This window comes from Talpa occidentalis, unplaced genomic scaffold (genome assembly GCF_014898055.3).
Source record: "Talpa occidentalis isolate TD23 unplaced genomic scaffold, MPIMG_talOcc4v2.1 talOcc4.9, whole genome shotgun sequence".
Taxonomy (NCBI): Eukaryota; Metazoa; Chordata; class Mammalia; order Eulipotyphla; family Talpidae; genus Talpa; species Talpa occidentalis.
This window is the reverse complement of record NW_023605305.1, coordinates 19,518,541-19,528,517: the sequence shown is the minus strand read 5'-3', so window position 1 is coordinate 19,528,517 and position 9,977 is coordinate 19,518,541. Positions and strand designations below refer to the sequence as shown.

Genomic DNA, 9,977 nt, shown 5'->3' with positions numbered 1-9,977 from the left:
AGAAAGAAGGAATTTCCCTAACTTGGTTTGAAATCTGCCTACTTTGCACCTGTAACCATTAGAGGGTGCTTATTAAATGTTAGCCGGGGACCCACAGTTTGCCTTACTCCATGCTGACAGGGAGCCTTTGTGCAAACCCAGAGCGTAGCTCTGCCTGCCCTCCGGCTGCTTTTAGGCAAAACAGATTCAGCTGATCTGCCCTCACACTAAATAGCCTGGAGGGCCTTAGACAGTGAGGGCCTGAGGACCATCTGTCTCTGAGCTGAATTTCCTGAATCCCTACTGCATGGGGCTCCGAGGGATAGCCCTCTGCTCATGTTTCCACACAGAAAGAGGGCAAGAAAGGGAGAAATTGGGGCCATATAAATGACCAGGCCAGGCTCTAGGAGAAAGATGAAAGCAAGAGGGACTGAACTTGGGAAGCCTTCCTGATGTGGCTGCGGGTGGGGCACGCTTGATGTAGTGGAAGAGGAGGTCAGGCCATGCTCCTGACCTAGTCTTTCCCTTTCAGCGTATGCTCAACTCCAGCCACCCCAGCTCCTCTCACAGCCATCCTCAAAGCACCTGCAGCCTCAGTTTGTGATCCAACAGCAACCACAGCAGCCACAGGCACCGCCGCCACTCCAGCAATCACGGCCTGCACCCCAAGCCCAGGCCCACCCCCAGCTGCCCTCAGTCCCTCCAGGCTTGGCCCTGCAGCCCAGCTCTGAAGCCCATGCCATGCCGCTGGGCCCAGTTACATCTGCCCTGCCTCTCCAGTGCCCCACTGCCAATCTGCACAAGCCTGGCAGCTCTCAGCAGTGTCACCCTCCCACACCAGACACCGGGCCTCACAATGGCTATCCCGAGGGCCTGTCCCACGCCCCGCAGCGCAGGTTCCAGCATGCCTCAGCTGTCATCTTACAACTGCAGCCTGCTTCCCCAGTGGTGAGTAAGCCGGTCCCCAGATCCTGGGAACAAACGGAACGGGCACAGCTCGGGCAACTCCACAGCCCCATTTGGGAGTGTCTCTGGGTGGCTGAGTGTTGAAATCCTCCCTTGGGTATTATAAGAAACCTCTCCCTAATTTGGGGTTAGCTGAATCTTAAAGTCCTTGACAGCTACCCAAGCTCCATGGAAACAGGGAAAGCGTCCAAGAATGTAGAGGCAATTCGTGAGAAGGTCATCTCTGTCCTGTCCCTTAACAGCCCCAGCAGTGTGCCCCAGATGACTGGAAGGAAATGGTACCTGGCGAGACGAGTGTGCCTGAGCCTCGGTCTGGCCCATCACCACATCAGCAAGCCATCATCACTGCCATGCCTGGGGGCCTGCCTGTGCCCAAGAGCCCTAACATCCAGCAGTCCCCAGCTCACGGTATGAAGGGCAATGTGGCCCATGGGGGGTGGGAGGTGGGAGGTGGAGAAAGTCAGCCTTCCTTGCCATCCCCTGGCACATGTCACTCAGGCAGCTAGAACAGAGGGGTAAACTGCTGCAGCCTAAAGAGACAAAGAAGTTGGGTAGGTGGAAACAGAGGGGGAAAAGGGAAGATGAACCAAGGATTTTAAAAAAGCAGGGTGGGGACCCAGAAGATTGAAGAGTAAAGGATAAAGAAACAGATTTGGAATAACTAGCTCCCGACTCTGGAGCCTACATGTCACTACTGTCAACTTGAGGGTTCAGGCAGCCCTCCATTGTGCCTGCTCCCTGCTTGATTCATACAAGAGGAAGTTCTTGCCATGGGGAAATGCCTAGGCGGGGTTTGGCGGGGATTCAGAATGAGTGCAGTCATGGAGGGCATCGTTGAAGGAACTGTGCTCAGCCTGGGATCCTCATCTGTGTGTGCGAGTCCCCAGTGACCAGTGTCTTCTCCGAGACCTAGGTGTCAGGAGACGGCTGGGCCCCTCTGCCCCCACAGAGGGTCACTGCAGGGCCTCTGCCCTCTGCCCTCTCCCGCTCTGTGCCAGTGTGTGCCGCAGTGTCAGCCCAGATCTCAATAAGACTTGTGGCAGCGGGCTGCGGGCTGCTTACAGCTCAAGGAGCTTTCCAGTCGTGGACTTAGTGTGTGCTGGGAGTCTGGGTGGGAGAGCCCAGAGGAAAAGAGTTTGGAAACTGAAGAAGGAGAAATAGGAAAGGAAATACTTTGGGGGGAAATAAGGGGTGGGGGAAGATGATAACTTTGCGATAAGGATGGGGTCAAAGAAAGGGGGAAAAAATGGAGAAAAGAACATTTAAAAAATTAACACGGGTCACCCTTTCCCTTGGTTCATTTATAATGCTAAGGGGCTCACCATGTTTAAAAGCTCCCATCCCATTATGGAGTTGCTCTAATTATCAGGTTTTTCTTCATATTTAGTCAAAATCTGTCTGGAATTTCCACCACTGGTTGGGATTCCACCTTGTGGGCTGTAGCAGTGTCTGTACAGTTTCCTGTCCCTCCAATTAAAAGGAGAGACAACTCCAGGCTACATATCACCATATGTAGTGCCATGTCAAGCCCTCCCATGCCCACTGTTCTGGTCATTCTGTTCTAGCCACATTCGGCCTTCTCCTGAGTTCTCTACAGTGGGACCCCCAAAGTTAAGCACATTAATTCCAAATAAGAAGTGTCACTAATCCCCATAGGTTAGTGCCCGGATCTAACTTTCTGAGCCCCTCAAGGGGCAAAACTGCTTCCTGATTGGTGTGGTATGGGAGAGAGGAACTAAAATTTGTTAAACAGCTACTATGTGCACGTGCTCCTCTGAGTTCTCCTCTGCTCGCTGACAATCACCCCGAGAGAGCAGTGTCATTCTCCCCATTATTCAAAGGAGGAAATGAAAAGCCTGAAACATGGCTATGACAGGGCTGCATGTGACTCCAGCCCCAAGTGTAAGTCCTCTCCTTCCTTCACCAGGACGCTGGCCCCGGATTGACTCCTCTGACCCAGGGGAGGACATCCTGGGTACGCAGCACCCTGTCCCCTGAGTTCTAGTGGCTTGGTGGGTTTTCTATTTCTGTTTCTGAGGTTTCTTTCTACATGCTGTCATGTGAGTCTTCAGGTAACTGCTGTCGCCCCATTTCAGGCCTCCTTAGTCTCAATTTGTACAATTTATACTTTGAGCCAAAATATGATTACTTACGTCCATTAAATGTTATCTTGTGAATTTAACCATAGTTCCTCCTAGCCAGAAAATGGTAATAGTTAACAGCTAATATTTCCTGAGTCCTCTCTGCCGGGCTTTTCATGTATTTTCTCAATCCTAACAATAGCCCTCTGAAGGAAGAACTTTAATTATCCCCATTTTGAAGATCAGAAGATTGAGCCTGCGTGATGGGGAAGGAATGTTTACACCTGAATCTCATTATTCATTACCCCAAATCCGCTCAACTTTGCCACCTAAGTTAGCATGTTCTCTTTGTCTTTAACCAATTTGCCGATGGAAGTAGTGCCTAAAACCTGAGGTTGGCGATCATCAGCATGTCCTGCTCAAGTATTTGTTAGCCAGCCTTCCCTGCATGAACTGACATTAGCTTACCTTTCTCCATCTTGTCTGGAAGGCTCTCAAAAACCTCTCTCTGAAATCTAGTCAAGATGATAAGCACCTAATAAGCCTCCAGCGCCTGTGGTACCATCTCTTGCGAGAAGTATGCTTTGCAAAGTGGAAACAATTATCGATCACTTCAAGACTTAAGTAGTTATGCATTGTCTATATGCCTGCTTTGTGCAAAGCACAGCAGAGGTAACACCTCAAGAAATAAGAGGTATACCTTCCTCCAAGCAGCATAAGGCCTGCTGGAGAAGATTAAAATGGGATAAATACCATAGAAAAATTATAAGTAAGTGCTTTAAAAGTTAAGAGGAAAAAGTAACTACCAACTAAAGATTACCAGAATACATTTCAGGGTAGAAGTAGCAGTGCTCTAGAGCAGGGCTCGGCAAACAACACTGACAGAGCCACATCCATCTCATCCCAGTCTTTGTAGTCTACTAGCTAATATGGTTTTACATTTTTTAAAGATTTATTTATTTATGCATATAAGAACTGGGGTACAGGCCAGGGGTGCGGGGGGGAGGGGTGAGAGGATTCACTAGAGACAGAGTGAGGAACAGAACAGGCGGATCCTGAAATACACTGCCGAGGGGAGTAGCGGGAGAGACAGGAGAGGTCTGTTACACCATGTGGGTTGCTCCTTGGCCGGCTGGGGATCAAACTCGTGCTGCAGAGGCTGCGGATTGCTTCTTAGTGCGGTGCTTAACCCCTTGCGCCAACAGGGAAGCCCTGGTTTTACATTTTAAACATCAAAAGAAAAATATTTCACAAGCCTGAAAATTTGATGAAATTCAAATTTCAGTCTCCGTATATAAAGTTTCATTGGAACACAATCACACTCATGAATGTGCTGTGTGTGGCGGCTTTGGGGCTACAGCAGCAGAGATGAATGCTTGCATGAAAACCCTACAGCCTGCAAAGCTAAAATATGTGTTGTCTGGTCTCTTCCAGAAAAGGTTTGCCCACCCCTGTTCTTGAGTCTAGACCCTGAAGGCTAGGCAGGGCCCGGACATGCTGACTTGGGGAGAGGGCATTCCACGAGGGACTCTGTGGGCGTAAAGGCCGGGAAGCAGGGCTGTCATGTTTGGAGAAGAGAAAGTAGAGCATTCAGTCTCATGTTACCTTCATTTATAAAACATAATGTCAGTGTATGAAATGCAAAGGAAGAAAGGGGGAATATGAATATTAATGAAAGAAGGCTTGGGAATGTTGAAGAATAATAGAGGGGAAAGAAAGGCAAAGGGAACAATCAGGGGTGCAAAATAAATGTAAAACGTGGAAGCAAAAAAAGGGGGGGGGCTGAGGGAAGAGTAGAATGTGCCTGTTAAGAGAGAAAATGGGGTATGTTGGGAGCAGAGATGGAGCCTGGAGAAACTCCATGCGGTCCGTCTGTTTATGCAGCCAGCGGTGCGTGAACCGTGGGGGTGAGGCTGGCGAGTCGTGCCGAACCCCCTTCGTACCCACTGCAGTTCCTTGCACAGTGACTAAAGGGATGTGCTTCGGGATCACTCCGTTTAAAGCCGTGCGGGGTCGGCAGGGCAGTGACACTCAGTCCCGTCTGCGCGCGGCCCCGGGCCCGCACGACTTTCCTCATCGAACCTCGCGGGCAGCCGAGAGGGGAGGCGTGAGCCGCGCTCGCGGCGGAGTGTGCGACGGGGTCCCCGTGCTCCTCACTTAACCTCGCTGCCGCTCAGTTCCCCGCGGGGAGGCTAATGGCCACTTGGGGTTATTGTGAGCGGGGAGCGAGCGTGCGCGCGGAGGGCTCGACGCGCACGAAGCGCGCCATTCCCGCGGGCCGTCGCGACCGCCCGGGCCGGCCGAGGCGGGAGCCGCAGCCCCTGGCCGCGGGGCGCGGCGGGCCCGGGAGGCGGCGGGCTCCCCGGGGGCGGCGCCCGGCCCCCTAGGCCGCAGCCCGCGCGCCGCGAGCGGCGAGGGCCCGCGGCGCCTTCCGGGGGCGCGGGCGGGCGGGCGGGCGGCCGCACAAAGGAAGCGCGCGGCCGGGCTTCCGCGCCGGGCCCCGCCCCCCGCAGGCCCCGCCCCCGGCCCCGCCCGCCCGGCCCCGCCCCTGGCGGAGGCGGCCGCGGGAGTCCTGCCGGGACGCGCCGCATTGTCTCCGCGGCGGCTGCAGCCCTCGAGCGCCCGCCGCGCGCGCGCAACCCGGCCGCCGCCCGCGCCCCCGCCGCGGCCTCGCGCCCCCGCCGCCCTTTGTGGACGCCGGCCGGGCCGGTGCGGTCGGAGGCGCCGCGGCAGCCCCGGGCCCCGGCTCGGAGGCTCCCGGCGGACAGGAGGCGGCCCGCCCGGGCCCGGGACCCCGCGCCAGGCGGCGCCCGGCCGAGGGGCTGCGTAGGCCCCGCCCGGCCAGGCCCAGCCGGGCCCTGGACAGGTCAGTGCCCGCGGCGGGGGAGGGTTCTCGCCGGGAGGGGCCCGCGGCCCGCGCGCCGCGCCGGGAGGCGGGCGCCGCCCTCCGGTGCCACTCCCGGCCCGGGCCTGCTCGGCTGCCAGGCCGTGCCAGCCCGCGGCTCCCGCCCTCCCGGCGCCGGGGAGGTGCCCGTCCCGCCCGCCCCCGCCCGCCCGGGGACCCCGCCGGCCCGAAACGCCCCCGGAAGCCGCCGTGTCAACCCCGGCGCGCCCGAGGCTTCCGCGCGCCGCGTCCCCGCCCCGGCGCCCCGCGCCCCCCGCCCCGCCCGCCCGCCCCCCGCGTCCTCCGGGGCTGCCCCCCGGCCCGGCCCGGGCCCTGGCACCGCGGGCTGCGCCGGGCCGGGACTGCCGGTTTGGGAGGCCGGCGGCTCCGCCGGAGAGTTTTGTTTTTAATCTGGTGAAGTCTCACGAGGTTTTTAATTGCATGGAAGGAGACAAGCTGTTCAGTGTCTGTCCGCTTCCATTTTTAGAAGAGCGGCGTCTCTCCTCCCCGTGCCAGAGGAAGGGATGCTGTACTGACGAGTCTTGGTGAAAATCGGGATTTGTGAGATTTTCTGTTTAAAGTAAAACCCACGCAATAGGGAATGTGCCCAAGGTCAGGTTGCACACTCATGGAGAAGCCACCGTCCGAACTCCTAACCCCCAACTCCGGTATTGTTGGATGCCAAGTCCGCGCCAGAACATGCCCCCGCCAGGCCCCCCCACGCCTGCCTCCGATACCCGAACGGACTTCACTGACACACTTTCATGAATCCTCTCCCGTTCTCGCCCCCACCCCTGCCTCTCACACCCGAACACATTTTACTGACATACTTTCAGTTCTGACCGACCAACTTTCCTTTCCTTCCTAGTCCATGCCTAGAATGTTCTGCCGTGTTCCTGGTTTACCTCTCAGTGATGACTTTCCCCTTAGAGCGCTTGTTCCCTGTTCTCTGTTAGTCTATGGGGCCCAGAGGATTCCTTGTTGTGAAATAAGCCACCGACCTCAATCCACCCTGTGTCCCCGATTTTTCTGGGACGGCACCAATTTAAAATAATTCCGTCCCATTATCTGTCAATCCAAGTATTTCAGTTTTTTTGGTTCACAAAATAATGTCGTTTTAACTAGCAGACCCTACCCCTACTGTCCTGCCTTTTCCAGCCATTTGGCTCTGGGGCGTAACTGGGTAATCCAATTATCATTCACCGGGGATTCTCCTTCCCCTCCTAGTCAACCCAAATGTTGGAGCTGACAGGATTTCTAGGTTAGTGTGAAAATTACAGACTTAGGAAGCAAGGAAATTCCTTGTTGTTCTGATATTTCTGCATTCCTGCCCTCACCAGTGATTTATTCCGGTTCAGGGCAGCAAGCAAGCCTGTGCAGTGTCTGTTGATCAGGGCTTAGCTTTAGGTCAGGAGGGATGTAGAGCTGCCTAGTGTTTAAGCTCTGGAAAGGAAATAGCTCACTGTGTTGGGTAGCAGTCAAGAGGTTCTGTCTCAAATCTTAAGATACCTGCACAGCTAAGTATTTTGGTTTCACCCATTTCAGTTTGACACACCTTAGGCTCCTCTTCATGTAAAACACCGTCCTGGCATTGCAGAGACTATAGAAGTGATTTTTCCACGGAAAATGTAGATCCCAACATCTGGATCTGTATTTGGAAATGTTCACACTGGAATCAACTGATGAACTTTGTTTTCCCACTGTTTCTGTACCCAAGTTTCAGTCCCTGCAAGGCGGGAACCAGGACTCCGGTTTGGCTCACTCACAGGGCTGGCTTGTTTGGCGGAGGGTCCAGCAGATGGGTGATGGTGCTCTTCTGGCACCTGCCCTTTCCAGGCACTCTGCATCACAGGAGCCCTGCCTCTCAGCCCACCCAAGCAAGATCCGTTTCCAGGCTCCTCCATACACACTGGCAAGAACAGATGCCTTTTCTCCTGACTATCCTGGGGAAGTAGGTAGTTTCTTAGTCTACTTGTCTGTTGTTCTTGTATTGGCTTCTCAGTTGTCCTGCTACATATTCCAGAGCAGGCTCCTGTTTTCCCCCCCTTCCTTCTATATCCTTAAGTTGTTTTTAATAGTCAGTGGCTCATAGATGCTTAGTGAATGTTTCATTGTGTGCTCACCTCCCAGCGCTTTCCACTTTTCTTCCAGACCTGCCTTAATATCTAATAGGCTTGTGTCAAATGCACTCAATATATATACATATATATTATCTCCACTCACCTTAGGGTAAGGCGGAAACTCCAGCTCTTCTTTCTCTTTCCTGGTATGACTGTAGGTCTCTTCAGCCAATGTTTCTCTGCTTGTCAGTGGAGAACAACCTTTTGGAAGGTGTTTTCTGCCTCTGCAGACATACCTTCTCTGTCACCAACTTTCTAGTCTAAGCTGATTGAGCCTGAGACTTGTCTTCCTGCCACCAAGACCCCTTCCCCCATCTGTGACCCTGTGCTTGTTACTTGCTCTGGCCCAGCCCCAGAATCCACTCTTTCCAACCACATCCTTTTTCCTGCCTTACTCATTTCCTGTCTCAGTTACTTTGGTTCCCTTGGTCCTGATCTTTCAGAGGGAGAGAGAACAAACGAGAAGAATGCTTGGATAGATGATCCTATAAAATAGAACGGATCTGGTGTCTGCTCTCATGCTCTTGCATGGGTGTCCCCTCAGGTCTTCTTAAGAAAAACAAAAAGTAGTTGCTGTCTCAGAATTAAGAAGCTCTGAGTTCATGGATGTTTTGGTCTCTTTTCACCTCTTGTGAATGTCTGCTGAGGGGCACTTGACTACCTTGGACTCTCCCTCCAAGTCTCTGTCCTTTGCGCTATGGATTAGACAGTTGGTGACCTTTTGCCAAATAATGTCACCCACTTGCTGTCAAAGTTCACTTTGAGCTAGCACAGATCAAGCCAAAATGAAATTTAAATTTAAAAGGCTAGAAACTAGAATGGTGGTTCCAGTTCTGGCGATACTGTTCCATGTTAGGGTACTGTTTACCAAGGGGTTGGTTTTTTTCTTCTTCCTCCCTCCCTGAGTCAGGTCAAATTTATATTCAAGTTCTCCCAGCTGTTCAATGCAACCTAATATCCAGACATATTTGGTCCTGCCCTCAAAAAGATTCTCTTCTAAAATGAACATCTACTGGAGCTAAGTGTAGGGGAGATGAGAACAAGGAATCTCTATAAATGATGCAGTTTTATTCCCTTTGTGTCATTTTGCAACTGGAAGATGAAAATATTTATTCGTTTATTGTTGTGGTCAGAAGGAATCTCACAAAAGTGGTTGTAGAGGGTGGTTTTGTGTTTTCCACCCTGTGGAAAAGCAGGATGAGGACTATGGCTGTCTTACGCCGTCTACTCTGATGAGGCCTTTGTACCGGGAACAGAAATGACTCTGTGTGATTTAGCATCTTGTCAGAAATCAGAGCCGGGGGACTCCTCCAGGTCAAATTCTGGACATACATAGATTTATGATTCGAATGCTTTGATGGCATGGTCTAAGCTACAGTGTGAGTTCCCAGTTAAAACCGCTCTGGGCTTTTTGGTGGTGGTGTTTAAAAAAAATTTAGTAGGTGTGCCTGTCTAGGGTAACTTTAATCAGTTACAACTCAGATAGATGCAGATTTCATCTTTAAACATCTACTTATTTCAGATTTTCAGTTTGAATTACTAGCTATATCAACACCGCTTTGATGCTCAGAAGCAAACTATCTTTAATTCAACTTTATGATATTTTGAGAAAGTTAGGAAAATGATCTGCCATTTGTTTATCTAAAACAGCTGACTGAGGAATTCTGAACTTCCCCCGCTCCCCCATTGATAACAAAAGTGATACCTAATTCACCTGGTCAAGAAATGGAGTTTTGTAATTAATGAGTCAAGAGTTTACAATTAAGGATCATTCTTTTTTGAAGATAAAAAAGTGTAGTAAGAACCATAGCATATAATTTAAATCATAAGTGTTGCTGTGTGAGTCATTGTAAGACCATCTAGGCCAGCATGGTAAACTCAATGGTTGGTTGTTTTTTTCCCTCCTTCCTCTTCCAAAGTACTTATAGTTAATGAAAAAGGAAGTGC

General features: G+C 52.2%; 1 protein-coding gene across 5 annotated transcripts in view; it reads left to right on the top strand.

The window, feature by feature from the left end:
- PHC2 (polyhomeotic homolog 2) overlaps window positions 1-9,977 on the top strand; it is an 86,409-nt gene that overhangs the window by 59,064 nt on the left and 17,368 nt on the right. For 3 of the 5 annotated variants that reach the window (XM_037500622.2, XM_054691730.1, XM_037500620.2), the window contains 2 exons: window positions 512-927; window positions 1,188-1,353. In XM_037500622.2, the coding sequence (XP_037356519.1) occupies window positions 512-927; window positions 1,188-1,353 (582 nt within the window). Of the gene's footprint in view, window positions 1-511; window positions 928-1,187; window positions 1,354-5,832; window positions 5,893-7,262; window positions 7,862-9,977 lie in introns of those variants that run through there. The other 2 variants (XM_037500621.2, XM_054691731.1) reach the window with 2 other exon arrangements.